We start from the raw sequence: 21,204 nt of genomic DNA, 5'->3' as shown, positions 1-21,204 counted from the left end.
CACACACACACACACACACTAAGGCAGCATCCATCCTAGCATACAACACACACACAGCTCCTTCCAATGCAATGGTCAATGACTTTTAAATAGCTGGCAATAGAGTGGGCATGAATAGCCAATAAGCTAATTCCTCCTATTCATTCCCTCGCTGCACTCTATTGGGCTGAAAGACCCTCATTAGATGCCAGGCAGCCTTCCACATGATTGAGGGCTGTTATTATGCACCTTTAACAATTAATGTCACATTACACGCATTATCCCCGTCATTAAGCCCTTAGTGAAGCCAATGAATGCCACTTGTGCTGTATACATGAGCCCTGGAGGGATAATAGGAGGGTGGTCACTCACCCCCTCCTCTCCTCATCAGTCTCTCTCAGAGGCAGGACACCAAACGGCAGTTATTAAAATGGAAACTGCAATCTGCTGAGCTGGATACTCTTATCAAGTCTGCTCATTTTAATCAGGCTTATGCAACATCAGCTCAAACAAATACAAAAAACAGCATCTTGTGCTTAAGCGTTAGTGATATTTAAAAGAAAAAAAACTGTATCTGTGTTTAAATATCTCCAGAACATTTTCCTTACCTTTGCCAATCACCAGGCCACACTTATCAGCTGGTACTGCATATGTCATCTCTTGCAGACCTCCAGGCCCTCCCATGTTACAGTCACCTCGCCCTCGACGTCCTATTACGCCGCCAAATCCATCTCGCTCCTGTCAGGAGGAGACAGGAGAAAGGTCATTATAATAAAGACACAAAAGAACTTGACAGATTGTTGGAGGTCAGGAAAAAAATCCCTGCATATGAGCGACTGCTCTGATGGACATTTAAAATAAAAATAAAAAAATTTATTCATAAACAAATTGTCTAATTAAATATTTAAAGCCAACTTTGCATGAACAGATGCAAATACACGGGGACTAAGAAGCACATACCTGAGCTGTCTGAACGAGTTCATTGATGAGGTGGACCGCATGATGACAGTGGTCGGGCTGTCCCATCACCTGAGCTACACGGTCGGGGCTGATACCGTCATCTGAACAACCACATTCAAGGGAGGAAAAGTTATTTTAGAGAAGCTTAAACCGCATGAAGACTTTATATACTTTTCTGAATTTAAATTAAGAAAATATAGGTGATATGTTTCTAACTTTAGTGGCTGCCTGTTTTTTTCCCCCGTGACTGCATGGACACGTCTCCAGAGAATTTACATGAAAATGCACCAACTACGCATGCACTCCAGGAGACAGATGTCAAACAAAACCGTAACTTCTGAATGAACAGCTACTGACAGCTGGGCTAATTCAGAAAAAGCTTTTCTGTGACCGATTGTAAAGTACATCACCACTACAACTATAATTTTGTCATCTTTTACATGCAGGTAGGCTGATAAGGACCAAAATGTACAAGCTTAACACTTTACAAATGTAAAATTATTATAATAAAGTACAAAAATTTGATTTCAAGCACTTGCAAAGACACTCAAGAGCCCATGGTTGTACTAAATCCATATTTTGTGTGTCGTTCATGTCAGATTTTAAGGGCTTTCTTGACCTCTTACTCTACAGTTTACATTAACTACAAATGATGACAGCTTATTTTACGACAGCTTAATTAAAATACCAGAGATGCACGTCAGCTACTCCCTTGTATGTGATTTAATTAATCTAGACCCAATCGTATTAGGCAGAAATGGCCAAAATGAGGCCTTGTTCAATCCTCTTTACCTTGCTTGAACTGGATCCTGACCCCAGCGTCATTCTGAATCTTCTTGATCATCTCGCCATTCCTGCCAATGATGATGCCAACAGCAAATCTAGGCACAACCACCTATGTTGACAGAAAGAAAGGAAAATGAAGAACGCTTAAATGTACTCTGAGCAAATTTAGCTGGCTGTCCCGAAGCTGAAAAGCAGAGAAAAAGGCTCTCACGTCCAGACTGCTTCCACCCATTTTGGAGCCAAAATCTGCCCTGCCAGCTCTGTAGTCCCCCTGGTCTTTGTCCCGGATGAGCTTCACCACAAGTTCACGGGCTTGCTAAGAAGAAAATTCAAATACTGGGTAAACGATCCTGCATGTGAAACACAGCCAAGTCGGACTGACCCGCTCCTCAAAAAAAAAAAAAGTTTCGAAATAAAATGTTTGAGTCGAAGGCTGAAGGCATAAAATGTGTAAAATTGAGTGTAAAACAGGACAGATAGTGGCACACACTGAGCACTTCTGAGGCTGACCTGCACTTTGTGGGGATCCCCAGTGATTCTCAGGGGCTTGTCTGCTCCAGTGGGCATGGGGTCATCCTGAATCATTATCATCTGCACTCCTGTTCTCTCCTGCAGGGGTACAATCAGACAGAAGAAGAAACAACCACCAAAGAGTTACCTGGGGAACAAAATACTACTCGCTCCAAAAAGGAGGAGATTCTAGCACATCTCAAAGAACAGGATGTATTTTTTGTTGTTAAAAAACTAAAACAAAACTATTCTGAATGCAGCCGTTCACACAAACCATGTACTTTTGCAGGATAAATTTGTGGCATTTAGCTTTGAATTAAGCTTGTTTTTGTTTGTTTGTTTACATGTGAATAAAGATATCTGACCAATCAGACCACTGCATTTGACAACAAGGCTCAAAACACACACTGGTACTGAAACAGGTCCCTTGAAAAATGTTTGAAAAGGGCCCTCCGATTGTTCCTACTCCAGTGATTAATGCTTAAAACAGAGCCCAGCTGATTTCAGTTTGGGTCAGTTTCTACTGGACAGGTCAAACACTTTACTCATTTCTAAATGCTCGATGAAGAATCACACAAACCTTAAGTTTGTCCCAAAAGAACCAGTCTAAAGAAATCAATTTCAACTTGACCACCTTAATTTGATCGGTTCTAAAGATGCAGTTTGTAAGTCAGTGGATAATTTAGAACTAGAGCTGCTTCCTTCTTCCTCAGACCTCTTTTAGAGGATGGCTTTGTGCTTTTAGTGTCCTTTTTGCAGAACTCTCAGATAAAGCAGACAGTTACCACTTCAAGGCATATTTTTAATTACAGTCACGTGATTCAAACAGACTAACACGAAACCACCTTCTAAAAAATAAAAAAAAGTTTAACCCTGTGCAACAGGGCTGTGACGTGTCCCCCGAAACTTCCAACAGTTGTTAAACACCAAACCCATTCTCTCCATTTGCAATCTTTATAGTCCTACAATCTGTATGCAAAATGTTGCAATAATAATACGAAGTTCAAAAATCAGGTCATCACCATGGTTCGTTTTTACTGTAGTGCATGTGTTGTGTTATCAGTGCAGTGCATCTACTCGCGGACCTGCAGTTGTTTAATGGTCTCTCCTCCTTTTCCAATCACCAGGCCGACTTTGTTTGCAGGGATCAGGATCTGCTGAATGGAACTGTTCCCGTCCATCTCATTGTGGAAGCCTGGACCATACCTACACTGCTCGATAATCTCGCACAGAAGCCTCTTTGCCTGCCTGAAGGGATGGAGCCAAGAGCAAGACAAGGGATTTGTCACTACAACCTGCACAACCACCCCCAAAGAAAACGCTTTGCAGTTGTGAAAGATGAGCTCAGGTGATTCATTCACTGATCAGCACTTCAAGTGAAAAGAGACTGGAGTTCAAGCCCTGAATGACAAAAGGGCACACTTTCCTAATGACATGTGGAGTTCCAGTTAATCTGTCAAAGTTAATGTGAGACTTACTCTATGTTCTCTGGACTGCCAGTCAGCGTGCAGGGTCTGTCCAGCATGCCTCCACTGTCTGCAAGAAAACAGACAATTAAAGAAACTCATCACTAAAAAATAAATCTTTGCATTTACAAGTAGTTTTGGTTAAGTTTTAGTTTCATGCAATAAAAAAAATGAATGCACTGCATGTTAGAAAAGGTGAGTTTCATTTTTCAGCAACATATTTCACAAACTTGCAACTTAACATGATAACAAACCACAGCCTGAGATGTGGCGAACACTGCATGTCCCACAAACAGTGCTGATAGTTGTGCGAGTAACACTGGAACCAATGTTGGACAAACTATGTGAAGACAAGCCTCTGTTTTGTTAATTTAGCTTGAGTGGGGAGGAAAAAAACAAAACAAAACTCCCAAACCCTCTGTACTAGGCTCAAAGACAAAGAATAAATGAATGGCAGAACAAAGACGAGAGCCACAGAGAGGCTGGAAAATAAAAATGCCAAGTGCCACAAACTGCAGGTCCTCTAAAGTGTAAAGTCCACTTGCGACTGGCTCTTATGTTATGCAATAGGTTACAACCTGGTTTAAAACAAACAAACAAAAAAACCCAAAAAAAAAAACAAAACCCTGCATTTAGACTTTCTTCCCCTTCCCTAAATGGTAAAAGTTAGCAACACATGTTAAAGTCCAACTTTCACTATCTGGAATCTGACAGTGAAATTTAGCCTAAAGCGTGGAACAGACATCCAGGAAGTCTGCGCCCCAGGATTTGAGTGTTTCTAATATTTTATTAGTCCTTGACTTTGCACTAATTAGCAGGCATGTGAGCTTCAGCTATAGTTTGTGAATGCCGCTTACCAACCAAGTTTGCTAGCCTTAGCAGAAAACTTAGTAATTGATCTTATCACATCATACTTTAAGTCCACAAAAGTACAGGCTTGCTCATGCAAACTTAAAGCTTGATAAAAACAAAAAGTTCAGGTAAATATTCTATACAAAATCCTGAATTCAATATTTTCTTAATCTGCAGGTATGCTGCAAATGCAGAACGGCCTCTGGCAGAGACACGAGGCTTCTGCTAGCATAAATTGTATCTTTAAAATACAATCATGAAAAATTAGCAAGTTTGCTCAGACTTAAAAGAAAAAAGATATTAATGGAAGGCTGAAGCTTTGGAGAAACCCAATGTGTCACCAAAACAAGACCAAATAAAACAGAAGATGAGAGTTTGAAATATATTATATTGTACATCATATATATACAATAAATTAAATTTTCATCTGGGGCTTTTTTGATGATTTTTCACCTCGTCAACATTTAATTTATGTCAAACTTCTTTCCAGCCACAGTTTGACCCTCAGAGGAAACAACATTCACCATCATCTTTTATTGCTGCACACAATAAAAGCGAGTAACGCACACGGCGCAGTATTTATATACAAAATGAAAAGTGACCATGTTATGTGTTATTACATTTGTTTTGCCACCTTGAAAGACCTCACTGCCACCATGTTTTTATATTATGTTTATGATTAAACTGGACTTACCTGAAGCAATCTGGATCTTACAACCTGATTCCTGCTGAATTCTTGAGATCTGCTCGCCTCCTTTTCCAATGACTGAGCAAAAAGAGAGAAATTTCAGCATTTAACTTTTCTCCCCCGCCCCACAATTTAGATTGAGGCCCAGTGCTTTGACCCAAAAACTGAGCAGAATGTCAATACTGATGATTACAGGTCAAATGTTAGGCTACTTACTGAATCCCACCATCTTATCAGGCACTTTGAAGTCTTCTGTTGTAAAAGCCCTGAGAGAAATTGGTACATGATCAATATTCTGCCCTTCTGCCAGAGACATCTTGTACACATCAAAAGAAATAATGCTGAAATTATTGGGACTACAACTAATGACCGTTTTCTATACAATCAACAGAATAACTTCTGAAATTTGGGGCACATCCTGCGAGTCCATCACAGGGCACATAATTTACTTCATTTTATTTTGTTTGAGGCTATAAGATTGTGAGGAAGTTACAATTTGAACCAAAAGGTTTGCTTTGACCTATGAGGATCAATTTGAGTACCATATTAGTTTTATTCTTGGACATTAATAGCTTTGCATGACTAACAGTTTAAAATATTATTACCAAGGCTTGGTGTCCACCCACAGTCAGAAACAAATTTTGGCTAACTTTATTGTGAATGGCTGTCGCTCATAAACAGAGGGTTTGAACAGCAGGTGTGTGGAGCTTCTGTGGTTGCAGCCAAATCAGCAGGGGGCTGAGATGACCATGCTAGGGAATATCTGCTCACACTGATTACATACAGAGCCAAGAGTAGGAAAGAAAAGCTAATAAGCCTGAGCTTTTGACTCACTGAGAAAAATTTACCACATCACTTTAAACTTTGACCCCATTTAATGTGATCACCACTATATTAATATTTGTATGATGAGATAATCACAAGTCCACGTTAAAGGTGCTTTACGTTTTTCTAATTTAATTTACTGTTAAACTATAGCAAAAGTACTTAAAAGCAAAAGCAGCAACAACTTTATGATAACCATGTAAAACTGGGTTCATATTCATCTTTGACGGCACAACAACATACTGTTAACCACAGACATGCATGTGCTTGTATGAGAAAATACGCTGATAAACTGAGTGCACTTCTATGAACACAGGACTTATTCAGGTGTTTTCTGCTTACCTTTGATGTACCATTGCACTGAGATGGTTCCCCACTGAGAGAAAAAGAGGGGAAAGCACACCAATTAACATGTGACAAATAATCTGAGATCATGGTTTAAAATACAGCAGATGCACCACAAATATCTGCCCAAGTGATCGCCAGCGAAGCAGCAAAATGAGAAAGAACGAGTCAGTGGTGGAGGGGACGGCTCTGCCAATCCTTCATGTTTGTGGCTGACCTGCAGCAGGGGGCTTTCACCAGCATGGAAATCGGGCCTGCAAGTGTATGAGTGAGTGTTTCAATCAGAGCCGCTCAGAAAGAGAGAGGCAGCAGCCGGGTCAGCGACTGCTGGTCCTGAATTGAATTTTGACAGGTAGCACCAAGCAAGGGTCCTGCAGGGTCACTGGAGGATGTGCTGCCATGGACGTGAACACCTGAGTTGATATCTCGTGGGTTCAATCAATTTTATGGCTGTTTGCACTGATTTCACTTCTTCTGGAAAAGCACTGGGGTTAACGCTTAAGAATGGGACCGCTATGAATATAAACGAGGAAGGTGTGTGTCTCACTCGTACGAGGACAAGACTGGATGATCAAGTCTGAATGCCTCGAGTGCCTGTGTACTTGTTTGATAATTAACTGCAGTGATACACAGATACAATTTCTGTCATTTCCCCTCCAGACTGCAAGAAAAACCTTGACTGAGAAAAAGCTGAGCACACAGCGATCCAAACAATGACAGTAGCAAATAAACCTCAACTAGAATTGCATACAATTTTCTTATCCGTTCATTCAGGGTGGAACTATCATACAAACAACTGTGAGGAGATAAGACGACAGGATAAATGTCTCGCGTTTCCACTTCGGGGATATGAAAGACATCAAATCTTTGTTTTGTGTGCAAGGCATAGAAAAATGCAATGTTTTGTTGTTGTAGTTAAAAATATATAAAATAAAATCACGACACTGCAGTGTCAGGTCCAAGCAGACACAAAAACACTTCAGATTACAACAGTTCCTCCTACACAGATGAAATGTACACAGGCAGTTTGGCAACTTCTACACAGAACCGTGAATACTGAAAAGTGACTGAATGAGAGTCACTCAGAAAGAGTTTAGAAAGAAAAGCCATTTATTACAATTCAAATTAATAACTCCTTATTTAATATGACCAAATTCAGCTGCTTTTACATGAAAATGTCTCAAAGCTTTAGCGTAGTCTGGTTTGAGATCTCCAATTTGCTGTCCACACGTCTGTTTATTTATAACAGAGCAGGTTTCATGATGCTTTCACTGTACATTTTGCGGAAAAACTGTCAATTAGCCAGAGCTCTAGAGGCAAGAGTAAAAACAAAAATGTATTTCTTCTGTGCCAAACCCTGAAAAAGGATCACGATTACTGATGCAAATTGTACAAGTTATCCAATCACCAAATAACTCAAGAAATGTTGTTTTCCCTCCATCTTAAGCAAGAGATGGAAAAAAATAATAATCACAAGCACAAGGCATGGCATGTGCTGCAAACATTTGGCCACCAGTGCACTTAAACTGTTATAAGCAGCGATTAACTGCTTCTAGCAACTGCTGCCACAGCTTTTTGTTGAAAAGTAACGCCAAAAGGCGATGCCTCATTTTCTCCTTCGGATTGGATAATGGTGTTTGTTGGCTAAACTCTGTGGAGCCCAGTATGAAACAGAGTTGCACAAACCCTTGCAAGCTAAAAAGGCAAAGAGCCATGTGTCATGTCACCCATTTTTTATTAATCATTAATAATAAAACAGAGCAAATAAAACAAAGATCAAGTTCAGTGAGGAAAAGGGACAACACCCAAAACAAACTTCCCTACATCAGTTTAATTTCACTGCATGCTTTCCTTTGGTTATCAACCACACGCCTGCTGCGGCTCTATATCCCAGATTTTGAAAATCGCTCTCCAATAGTGATAAACGCGTCTTGTTTTCATGCAGCAGAATGCCCGTGTAAACATTATGCAAGAGAAGCTGCAGAACCAGAAAACATATCTGTGAATTTTATGCTGCCAACATATGAACTATACACTCGCTGGCCATTTTGGTAGGTACACATGTTCAAATGCACCTAGATGCAAATGGGCCTCCAAAGGAAGGCATAAATTAAGATTTACTAATGTGTGCAGTGATGCGTCAACTTTTGAGGACTCGCAAGCACATGCTTCAACCCACACCGGAATAAATACTGATCATTACGCACAATTTATAAAGTTCGGCTTCACAAATTAGACAAATTCTCCTTTTAAAAAGCTTTGTCTGAATACAAATGTTTAAAAATACACTCCCTCACTTACAAAACCTTAAATGTGTGCGCATGAATTGCCTGATAGACACAGATGTCATATGCCCATGTGGGGTTTTTAAAAGTAATTTTACACTTCCAGCGTTGCATAGATCCACAAATGTAAGCTGCGTTCATGTGCTAGTGTAAAACTGGGACGTCTGGGCTATTCTTGCATTTTTTTTTGTTTTATTTTTCTCCAAATAAAGTGGTTGTTTCTTCAGTTCACTACTTCTTCAGCTACCAGATTGCAGAGCACCTTTTAGATGTGGTGTTAGTTCATGGATGTGCAGATGACAAATCTGCAGCAGCTGTGAGTGGCCATATGTCAGTATCAAAATCTCTGAGGAATGTTTTCAGTAACGTTGAATCTCCGCCATGATGGATTGTGGCAGTTCTGAAGTCAAAAGTGGTTCCAAAGTGTACCTAACAAAGGGGCCAGTGAGCACGTATGTTATAAAATATGCGGCGTGTGCGCGTATATATCCTGAAGACTCACCTCCATTGTCTAGTGAACGTTTCTGGCCTCCAAAGCCATACATGGAGGGGTCCAAGACTGGAGATGAACTGTTCATATTGGGCATCTGGTCTCCTCCCATCTTGGCTGTCATCTGCGGACAAAACAGCAGATACATGATGATACCCTTTCAACATACACTTCCTTTCCAACACATAATCTTGGGCAACCTTTTATAAGTGTGACACCTCGTCTTTCCTTCTTGCTTGATTTAAAGCATCAGCTCTGGAGCAAAGTTTGGTCTCTCTAGGGTGTTATCTATTTGACAGCTGCAATCTGTGACAGTATATATATTCAAACGACTGATCGATGGTGATGCTTTCCTGGAAACATCTGTCACATTCTGGTTCTCACTGGCTCAAGTTTTCAAGCTTTCATCAATAAATCATAAAGATCAGAGTACATTGCAATATCACAACTGACAAGATATGTCACAACAGCTACCTAAAACACCGACAAAGACTCCCAGGTCCTTGGAGCGAAAACTGAATCTCTTTCAAAGGGCCGGCTAGCAATTAATTAAAGGACCTAATGTATAACACACAGTGACTAAACCAAAAAGCAAACAGCAACACAATTTCACTGCAATTATATACAACGCAGGGTTCTGCTTAACCAGCGGCCTGACAGCCAGCATAAATGTCAGGCAATTTTGGTCAGCTGCTGGTCCAGATGCACTTCCAAAAAACCCAAAGATCAAAAATGATACAGCATTGACAAGCCATTGACCAGGTGTTTGTGACACTGCCTCCTGGTGACAGTAAACAGCTACAACAGATAGAAGAAAGTACAAAGCCGTCATTGGTTGTGCACAGGACTTTAGTTTGCTACTGATCTCCAAAATTGAAAGGCTGTTGGGGAAAACTGTTGACACCACAATATCCCCCACACACAAATCATGCAACTTGCACCAAACAGTTGCACATTCAACTTTTCTTTATTTTTTCAGTTTCTTTAAATTATAATATAATTCAGGGAAATCTGGCAAATAAATATAGCACAGAATATCTAACCCCCCCCCAAAAAAACATAACGAAACAATACGCTCAGCTTTGACCAGCACTTGTTTTTAAATTACCAAACAAGCTGTAAGGCTCAGCACTCCACGTTAGCAACACAACATTTGTTTCACTACCCAGTTTTCTTGTAGTGATGGAAAGTGTTCGAGCCCATCTTTAAAGTACAAGTAGAGTGCAGCTATTTGCTTTAAAGCTCAACTAAAAACTGATTTAAAGCCATTTCCAAATCAGCCACTTGCCTAAATTAGATGCTTGCAATGATCGACATTTAAATCTTCTTGTGAGCACCGGCTGCATCTTCCATTCCCCCATTATATCTGCAACCTCTCCTTCCATACAAAAGTATTGGATTACAGGAAATTACACTGAATTGCCATATGCGCCTGACTGGAATTTCTTCCCCGATATGAAAATATAGTGATGGAAATTAGAGTTTCCCATCACCTTCAGGGACAATTATCCACTTCATGAAGTGAGAGGCCTGCAATGGAAATAAGGAGGCATAAAGGGAAGCAGGTGTGGGGTTGTTTTTTTCCATGGTGATGTGGCATTTAAGTACATGTGTAACAACACAAAAACACATTTCTGTATTAAGAAGAAATGTGAAATGCACATCTTTTCATCTCAGCTGATTTTTTTTCCCGCATGGAGAGAGGCTGAGCTTTTCGAAAACCATCTCTACAAAGTCCTAACTTTGTATTTTAGTAACTTTCACTGTGAGAAATCATTTTAAAAGTAAACGAGACAAAGCAGAGATCTTCATTAACCTAAATGTAGTTTCAAATAAAAGCAGAAATTCTTCCCTTGTGTAGAAGCATCTAGGGCTGAACGATTATGGAAAATAATCTAATTGCGATTTTTTTGCCCCAATATTGCGATTGCGATGCGATATGCGATTATTTTTTAAGGTCTTTGTCTTCTGTATTATTAAACAAAGACAAGCAATACATCATATAGTATGGCCAATACTATATTACATTAATTTTAAACTGTTCTTTCCTGGAAGACAGACCTCTGTTATGATGACATGAGGTGATGCATGAATTGATGACTGACATTTTTATCTAACTTCTTCAATCACAACAGTATATTTGAACATACACAATAGTTTATTTTTAGCTTACAAACATCTGAGCATAAAGTGCTGGCAATGAACCCTGGTGTAAACATTAAAATGAAAGTCAGTACAATGTGCAGATTGCAGAAATATACATAAAAAAAAATCAGTGGCTTTACCACACTCAGTTTTTCGACATCTGTGAACTACTAGACAGTCATTCAATTAAAAAATAATATTAAATAAATAAAACTAATAAATAAAAAATGCACACATCTTACTGATCTCTGCAGTCAGTAACATTACACATAAAGTGCAAACATAATAGCAATTGTATAAACACACACACAAACACGCCTTTAAAATTTAAAGGCGTGAAATTGGACGGTCTAGCCTTCTGAATCAGAAGGCTAGTTCTGATTAGCGTCACCGCTGTCTCGGTGGAGTTTAATAAACTCGGCCGTCTGCTTCTTGCTATCTAAAATATAACCAGACACTGGTGTAAATTCTCGACTGTCTCATACTTCTGTTTAATAAGTTTTCTGTTTGACGTTTAGTCAGCTGTGTGAAAACCAAGGAGGAACCCGCCCGGGGGATTAATAAAGTTTTATTTTATCTAATCTAATAACTTTAATCTCAGCCAAACCGATTTACTCACGAACAAACAAAACACTGAAAAAAGCCCAACAATAACATTTTTAGGTTGTCTAAGTGACTTATATATTACGTTTAACCCGAGCAGCGAAACTCCGCGGTGATCTGAAAATGATGTGCCGGGAGTTGTGCCGTTCTCGGCCGCATCAGTAACCCTCGAGGTCCCGGCTAGCTGTCGAGCTGGTGGGTAGCAGACGCCTCCGAAAACGTCACTTTTGCAAATATGCGATATCTTGATAAACCGAGCAGATATTTGATGTTTACACAACTACTTTCTCGCCTGAAAATATGTTAAAAGTTTATTTTGTGACCCAGAAAGATTAGTATGAGTAATTTTAAAACTTAGTAGCGGCCGCCATTGTTGGAAACTGGAGTTTGGCTGGGCCGCGCTATGAATTCTGGGATATGGTAGGCCACGAAGGACACACCCGACCCATCCTTCAAATTCGGGGAAAAGGAGGACGCATTTGTCGGCTACATTCGGAGGAGTCTACGAATTTGGACAGCCTTCGGCGCGTCGCTGTGACGTAATCGGTCTACAAATGCGGCCTCAGGAGGATGCAGCCCATGAATTTGGACATGTCCAGAGTATAATCGCAGCCTTTGCGGTTAGAAAATTGCACTTGATCATGTCGCGATATTATCGCAAATGCGATATATCGTTCAGCCCTAGAAGCATCCCAGCTGCAATGATGTCCCATGTGGAAGACTGCTAACTGGTTGATAAGTGGGCCAAAATAGGGAAGGGAGTGACAGCGGAGTTACCAGGAACAGGAGCCATGCAAAACCTATAACCAAGAGTGTACCACACATCGGTCGTACCACATATTTTTGACACTGCCCCTTTCTGACATCAGACGCTCTCTGCAGGTTGATGAGCAGTCTGAAGCTGTCCACAGACCTCCACCATTGAACTACAATTTCCCAATCAGGCACTCAATACTCACTTTTTGCTCACGTAGAACGGGGTGATGAACAGGCTTACACGCTGTGTAATAAATACTCACAAAGAAAACGGCGGCCTTTACAACTTATGTCTAAAAATGTATAGTTTCATGCATCGGTTAAAACACTGACTCCAGCTACATGACGCGCAGCTGGAAACACTTCCCGCAAGTCGAGCTGCCCGAGATTCACAGAATTTACAGAAAAAGTTACATTTTTGTGATTTATATCGTTATCGGGACGATAGAATTCTTATATCGGGATATGAGATTTTGGTCATATCGCACAGCCCTAAACTCACACATAAGGCACACTGTCGATTTTTGAGAAAATGAAAGGATTTTAGTGTAAGGTTATAGTCCGAAAAATACGGTATACGAGTTTTGTAAGGTGGTTTGTTTCGGGGCAGGAGATACAGCACGCAGTTTCACACACTCTTCATTTTTCACTTTATGGCGCTGTAAATGGTGAAAATACTAGTAGTGCTAGCTGCACGGCGTCAACACGTTAACGAGGTAACCGCTAACCGTAACGCTAACACGTTGACGCCATGCAGCACCGCACACGGGGCGATCCGCGGCAACTCGTTAACGGAGATTTGCCGTGTTAATACAGTTATGGCATTAACTTCATTTTAATAACGTTAACGCTGCAGCACTAAAATAGTAATCTCCAAATGTTTTTTTACCGACCAGCTCCTCTTTGATAGCTGCCGTGTCCATCTTGTCGTTACCTGCAGGTGAAGCGATGGGGGAGGGGGAGTTGTGCTCAGTGAAGGAGAGAGGCGAGGCAGAGTGACGCAGCGTAGAGACAAAAGAGGCAAACATGCGGCTCCACAAGTATAATTATAATGTAACATAGACTATATCGATATAAACGATATAGTCACATCTCTCATCTCGTATAAAAATATATCGATATATTTAAAAACTCGATATATCGCCCAGTCCTTGTGCCATCATCATAGCGGTACTAGCAGACTGCTAAATAACTACATAATTCAAAACATTTTATATTTATCCAGCAAAAATTAAGGCAATTTAAACACCAGCAATTGCTACATGCTGCATTTATACAGGAGCTGACTCAAACCTTATTGTAAAAGTAGAAAAGCTTCAAGTTTATCACCTTTACCACATCCGTCTATATGAATTTGTTCTCAACACTGCGGATACTCTCAGTTAAGCTACTGTTCCCCTGCTGCTCTGTACTGCCTGACCCCCCACCACCACCACCCGTTAACCTGCAGCTGTGGGTCAGGAGAGCAAACTAGTGCAAGTTAAATAATGTTAGGGGAAAAAAGATTTAACTGTGGGCAGAGGTGTAGATTAATTTATCATTTGCCCCCCCCTTTCTGACTTTTGGACTCCTGACATTGAACAAATGTAGAAATCTACATCTATGATGCAAGAGGTTGACAGGCATGCCATCTCATGGATGGTGGCTCACTGAAGGGTACACACTTCATATTCATCAGCAGAAAGCCTTCTGTGTCCAGTGAGGCCATAAGGCAAACAGCACTGCAGCCTGGCCTGTCCTCTGGGTTTCACTTCTTGAATGCAACCTTTGCAGAGCAGCTATGCAAAACAAGAAAAACTGCTACTGTCAGTCAGGTCTCATACTTTAATAAAAAACAAATGTGTTAAATGTCAAATACTTATTTAGGGATTAAAATGGCTTAACAACACTGAGATAATGGGAAATAGGGGGCTTATTGCAGAGGTGAATTAGACTAGCAATTTAATGTGACTTGTTGTTGTTATGGCTCAAGACCATTTAATAAAAGCAGAAAGTAGGAAATGTACGGCTGAGCCATTTCGGCTCCAAGATTTAAATGTCAGTCACTTTCAGCAGCTGCTCCCAAGCAGGGACAAACAGGTACTAGCTTTAGCTGCATCAGAGGGAACTTAAACGACACAAAAAAACAAAACAAACCGTACAACACTAATGCCACATCAATGTCACATGATGCACAAAAAAACAAAACAAAACAGAAAACGATGGGATGACTTCTCTTTTCTGTCGAGTATGTGGTGCCACTTAAGGGAACTAGTGTAGCGAGTCACAAACAAAATGTGGCAGAGACGAACAGATTATTGGTGCTTCATTCAACTGTTTATGGCTCTCTGCAATTAATCACACAGTCAAATCTTTTCTTTCATATCTGTTAAGCTACATGTACACAGTCTACTTCTGGATTCTAACAGAAAGATGGCAATAATTTAGTCTGTGGTTTCAAAATAGTGGTCCTATGCTAATAGTTAAATATTCCCTGTATTTTTGAGGAGCTGTGTGAAACTTAAGTGTTTTAAATGTGCCTGAAATATAGTTTACTTTGTGCCATGTACATTGTAGCAAACAGAGGATCAGATTAGTGTAGCTCAGCACATGGCCTTAGTTGCTTGGTTATATTCCAGTATATTGAGAAACTGGTGCCATACATCCACCTTTAAAACAAACACCAAAACATCAAAATAGTGCTAACTGGTGCAGTTACGCACAGTTTTCAACATTTTACTCAGTTCCACTGGGTTATTTGCAACTTTCGTTCACAGAAACCTAGAGGGACATTGGCTGCATTGCTGGTGGTGTTGTAACATTTTCAAACCGGTAACTCTTGTTGTACATTAAAGGAATCTTACTATGGTACAAGAAATCTCTGTTTCTTTGTGTGCCAGTGACTAACTGTGCCAAGCTTGGTGTTGAGCAACTACGCTTGATACAGGTATGTCTTAAGCTGAAGGTTTTTATTTACAGATTATCTTATCCTAGCAACCACCTGGCAATAAACTAAAATGGCCTATGTTTTTCCATTCATATACCTGTAACACCTTTAATTTAAAATAAATAAAATTACATAATTTCTTTTATGACATTTTATGAACATTTTCATATTCACAAAAATTCAATTATGAATAATATACGAAAGCAGGAATTAGGGCTGTGTGATATGACCAAAATCTCATCTCCCGATATAAGACATTTATCGTTCTGACTAGGGCTGGGCCATATCATACCGTTCACGGTAATACCGGTGTAATGTTGGGCAACGATAAGAAAATGAAATATCGCGATAGAATATGTGTAAAACGCGCATGCGCAGTGCCTTTGTTTACATACGCACATGGCTGCGACGCAGAATGAGAAGAGCGAAAGTGGATCGTTAAATGAAACGGATGAACCAGAATTGGATTGTAAAAATGCTGGAGCTTCAGTGGTGTGGAACTGGTTTAGCTTTCGTCCGTCAGATACACAACAAAGCACTATTTTTGGTAGAGCATGCTAGCGGGCCGTCGTTATTACAGTGTTTTTTGGTAAATACGGCACACTTGAAATCAATCCTTTGATTTTTCTGAAAATCGACAGTGCCCCTTATAATCCCGTGTGCCTTATGTATGAGTTCTGGTTGTGTTTACTGACCTCGAAACGATTTTATGTGCTACACGGCGCTCGAAAATCTGTCAAATGTTTTAGTACGACTTTGCTAAGCTACGAAGCTGCACCGCTTGATGGAGTGTCGGAGCATTATAGCTACCGTAGTAAGGAGCTTCGCGGAGTGATACGTACTCTGCTTCAACATAATATTACCGTATTGTGTGTATATAACTTCTTTTTAAGTTTTGTGGATATTATACATGGTTATGCTGAGGATATGTCGGCCAATTTCCACTGGAAATGCCTTTTAGTTAAACTATCAGCAAGGATTTGCATTTGCACTGCAAATTTTTTATAAAATTTTAATGCACTTAAAAAGCTGCTTGTGTAAGAGCAAAATACATTGATGGGGTTTTTTTTGCACTAATAAAGTTGAGGAGTTGTAAAGTATTTTGTCTAGTGTTAATTATATCGTCAGTTATATTGTTATCGCAAATTTTCAAATGTATATCGTGATAGATATTTTTGGTCATATCACCCTGCTCTAGTCCTGACAACGATATAGATCACAAAAATTTTACATTTTCTGTAAATTCTGTGAATCTTGGGCAACTCGACTTGAGTGAAGTGTTAATGTGTGCATGGGCGTCGTGAACCTGGAGTTGAGTGTTACATAAGTAAAAACGGCCGCAATTTTCCTTGTGAGTATTTATTACATGGCGTGTTCTAAGGTCTATTTTTTAGCACTTGACGGCTCTTTTTAGCTGCTCATCCGTAAACACTCTGTTATATTAAATATAAGATAAAGAGAGAACTTTAAGAAATTCTACAGTGACCATCAAAACGATGAAAAAATATTTTGCGACACCACGAAACAAACGATAGCGTAAAATGAAACGATAGACGTTTTCATATCGTCATCCAATATTTATCATTATATTGAACAGCCCTAGCAGGAATTATACTTTACATGTCCGCAAGTCAACTAGTGATGTAAATTTCATCAATGTACTGTTAGCGCGAGGGCCCCTGTAGATGTCCGTGTGCCAGCCGGTTTCTTTTGCCCGTGTGAACTCGCACGCAGAGAATTTACATTACAATGCACCAACTACGCAGGCTCCCCAGGTGGCGGAGTTTAAGTGTATGTCAAAGTATAACGGGAATGATTATTCTGCCATCGGGTCCCTAGCTGTCCATGTCTGCAACAGAGTATAATCTAGGCTTAAGATGCCATAAAGTTGCCGAGCAACGATGTAGCAACCGGATAAAAAAAAAAAATACCCATTTTTTAATCCTTTATGCATCTACACCACCTTAAGGAAATGATCCTATTGTTTTAGTTTCAGGACAACATTTCTTTTCTATCCACAAAAGCTAAATTATACATGATATAACATTGCCCTGTTGCTGATAACCCACTTAGCAAAGGTCTAAAATGGCCCATTACTTGTATGCATGCATCTATAACACCTTATAGAAGCATTTTAATTGTATTTTCACAGCCAACAGAATGAATTGGCAAAGCAATATACCAGCATGTGGACATACTAAAAGCTACTTTTAGCTACTTGCTTTTTACAAGAGGGCTCCACGGTGGGTAGCTCCATACGTTTCATCTGTCAGATTTTCTCTTTGTTTTTATATTGCCCTTCCAGAGACAAAACCTTGGGATCAGCACAAGGATTTCTCACTTGTGAGATGACTGTTCAGACCACTACGCTACAAAGCCACTCAAAGGTGTACGAGTAACAATAGTACATTTAACCAAGTAGTATTGTTAATGTTGACTACGCAACGACCCTGGTTGACTGGCCACATGCAAGCCCAAGTCCACAGGCAACAAAAGTTGAATAAACAATGGAAATACAAGGAAAACCTTCACAACGGAAATTTTTTCGGGGGAGACAATCGCACATCGCAGGTTTTCCTAATATCGTGCAGCCCTACAGCAGAGTCGTACTAACAGCATTATAAAAATCATGCAATCAAAATGCACATTACTTTGCATCTTTTTTCCCACAACACCAATAAATCCTGTTTCTTTAAGTGTATTTAGTTTGTTTTCGTTTCTGCTGCTGTTCCGTCACATTAACGTCTCCCCAAAAGCACTTTGTAGTGCTCTAGTCAACTTCTAGTCAAACTTTAGTTATGTACACACTGGAAGCGATTTGCAGTGATGTGGTGACCAGAGACTATAGAATGTGAATAACATTTTTGATTTGATGAAGCAACTAGGGGCAAAATAACTGCGGGCAAGGGGGGAATGGGCGCGACCTGAGATCAACAGTTCTCAACTTCCAGATGAGTAACTGAAGCAACCGACTGATGTATGACTTGGTAGTGGGTCACCTAGGCACCAGAGCCTGGAATGTCTACAACTGACCAGCCATCAGCTTCAAAGCAATGTGCGATGAGTGAATAGCTTTCGGTGTCTATGCAGCTTTAAAAAGGGGTAATCCAGGTTCATCTGATCTGTGTTGTATGTGGTGTCTACATGTACTCAAGCTTAAAGTACTTTTAAAAATTTTTTATAAATGTAAAGGATAATACAAAATTCTGATAGGAAAGCCAACAAAGTTTGTATACCTTAAATTGTGTGTGCATAGCCCCCCCCCCCCCCCAAAATAACTTGTTATAATGTGAAAACAATCATACTCTGAGACAGTGAAATACATTCAGTATGTTTTTGCTCATGTCAGCTCCAAACTAGATTAAATTGACCTATATTAGTATATTTTGAGAAAAAAAAATGCATTGGGCTGCTGTGGAAGTATTTGAGTACACAACTTTAGTGGGTAAGATATTCAGGTGGGGTTTATAATTCACGGGGGTTGGAGGGGGGCACAGTAGTAGCTATAGAGTAAAGTCCAGTTTGCACAATATAAGTGTTTTTAGTTAAGCCTGCAGCAAAGAGCGAGCTCCATGTGATCAACTTATTGATAGCTTGCTCCAGTGACCATGTCTGCAACGGTCACAAAAAGACACCGGACAGCATCTCTGACGAAACTGCATTTTATTTTAATTATTATTTTTCAAGGAGCAGTGGAAAAATCCAGTGTACATAACAGGAGTAGTGGAGGGGGGCTTATTTCAACTGATGACGTTACGTTACATGGCCTAACTCCAACGCTGCGTGCGAGGACACACTACCACAAACGCTAGCTAGCTAACACGAGCTGTAGTAACTTGCTCGCTTGTGTTTTTATGTCCAACACACGCCACACGTTTCACAAGGAAGAGTTAATAAATTACAAGCGTAACAAACGAGGTAGTTTAATCGTTGGTGATGCATTCAGTTACTCACTAATCTTTGATGATGCCTCTTTACAGCTGTCTCACTGAAGCTAACTTAACATTGTAATCTAACAAGTTAGCCCGTAGAGAGAGTTTAGCCGTATTGGGCTTCAAGTCTTGACTAAATGTTAGCTTCAGTCACGTGGTGTCGAGCTGCAGGGTATTCAACTTGTGTTAGTCAGCTAGCAAGCCAAGCTAACTGCAACTTCTGAGAGTTGACAACAGGTTGCAGTGGACTCACTTAACTTCCTAAAGTAGCACAAACTTCGACACCTCAATAAGCCGTCGTGTCTTGTGACAAACGTGTCTTTATGGGTCGTTTTCACCGCGTTGACGCTGAATAAAAGCGTTTTCTGCTCTCTATAAACTCTAATCTGTCCGCTCAGCTATGCCGTCTCGGCTATTTAATGTTAGCTTGCCAGCTCGCAGTGTGCAAAAGGGGTGTTTATAGTTTAGGATCTGGGATGCCCCAACCAAAGTCTCGGTCTGCTCCGCCCGCAAACACGTTGTCTGCGGTGCGAAAGCGTCTCTCCCGTGTTCGCTGAAGAGCATTTTACCTGTCGGACCCGGCGTATCGTGTCTGCGAAGTCATCTTTCGTTCCGGGCTGAGCCACCGAGGCCTGTCCCTGAACCAGCTCCGCCATCATCATCATCCGCCTCGGCAGCTGAGAGCCGCACTTAAAAAAAAAAAGCACACGTGCCAAACCAAAGCACCGCGAGCCAGATGATCTCGCGAGTTGACCGTAGAACACATGGCATGTAGGACATAGGTAAGAAAAACACAGTCATTACAACTATAGAGGAGAATTGTACTGCACACATTAATGATATTATATATTTGAAATATCATATGTACTTAGTCAAAAAAATTATTTTGTGTATTTCTTTATTCAGTCGAATTCTCTCTCTCTCTCTCTCTCTCTCCCCCTCTTTCTCTACACACACACACACACACACACATACATATATATATATATATATATATATATATATATATATATATATATATATATATATATATATATATATATATATCACTCAGAGGTCAGTGCTATATCTGTGGCAGCTTTTTTCTGCCACTAAATTAAACAAAAATAAATATTCATAAGTCAAACTTTCAAGAATTTCTGACTTATTTTGAGATTTGGCTGCTTATTTTTCAGTGGTGGAAACAAACTTAAAACGGATATTGTAAATTTGGTTGGCTAATATCAAAGACCAAAACTGTGAAAATCCAAAATAAATAAATAAATGAAATTAGGAAAAAACGAACAGCAAAGGAAAATAGTATACCAGTAATTTAATTAATTAATGAGAAAAATGTAATTAAAAATAGGATATGACAAATGATAATCTGTGCATTTAATGGTATTTATTGAGACGCTATCGCTCTCTATGTTTATGTCTTTATTTGTCTGTGGTACTCTGAGAGTTTTGGTCTTTCACTGCTTATCGGCTTCAAACACAAATCTATTCATATTATACGTATACAAATCAGAGAAAGAGAGACATTTTTCATGTCAGGGAAAATTTGGACACTTTCTTACTTACTAAAAGGATAAACATAAACATATATGTCAATTGTTGGCAGCTTATTCTTATGCCAATAGACTAAGAAAGGCAAAATAAAAGCATACCTTTAAA

General features: G+C 39.9%; 1 protein-coding gene across 1 annotated transcript in view; it reads right to left on the bottom strand.

The window, feature by feature from the left end:
- fubp3 (far upstream element (FUSE) binding protein 3) overlaps positions 1–20,251 on the bottom strand; it is a 28,044-nt gene extending 7,793 nt beyond the window's left edge. Inside the window, exons 1-12 of the mRNA XM_082542378.1 lie at positions 20,118–20,251; positions 9,199–9,310; positions 6,409–6,442; positions 5,458–5,507; positions 5,248–5,319; positions 3,714–3,771; positions 3,321–3,483; positions 2,236–2,334; positions 1,937–2,041; positions 1,732–1,834; positions 940–1,040; positions 588–717 (exon numbers count right to left, since the gene is read on the bottom strand). Of these exons, the coding sequence (XP_082398504.1) occupies positions 588–717; positions 940–1,040; positions 1,732–1,834; positions 1,937–2,041; positions 2,236–2,334; positions 3,321–3,483; positions 3,714–3,771; positions 5,248–5,319; positions 5,458–5,507; positions 6,409–6,442; positions 9,199–9,310; positions 20,118–20,213 (1,123 nt within the window). The 5' untranslated portion in view covers positions 20,214–20,251. The remainder of the gene's footprint in view (positions 1–587; positions 718–939; positions 1,041–1,731; positions 1,835–1,936; positions 2,042–2,235; positions 2,335–3,320; positions 3,484–3,713; positions 3,772–5,247; positions 5,320–5,457; positions 5,508–6,408; positions 6,443–9,198; positions 9,311–20,117) is intronic.
- Positions 20,252–21,204: the final 953 nt, after the last annotated feature.

The sequence above is a fragment of the Aulonocara stuartgranti genome (genome assembly GCF_965226115.1).
Source record: "Aulonocara stuartgranti genome assembly, chromosome: 7".
Lineage (NCBI taxonomy): Eukaryota > Metazoa > Chordata > Actinopteri > Cichliformes > Cichlidae > Aulonocara > Aulonocara stuartgranti.
This window is presented reverse-complemented; position numbering and strand designations above follow the sequence as displayed.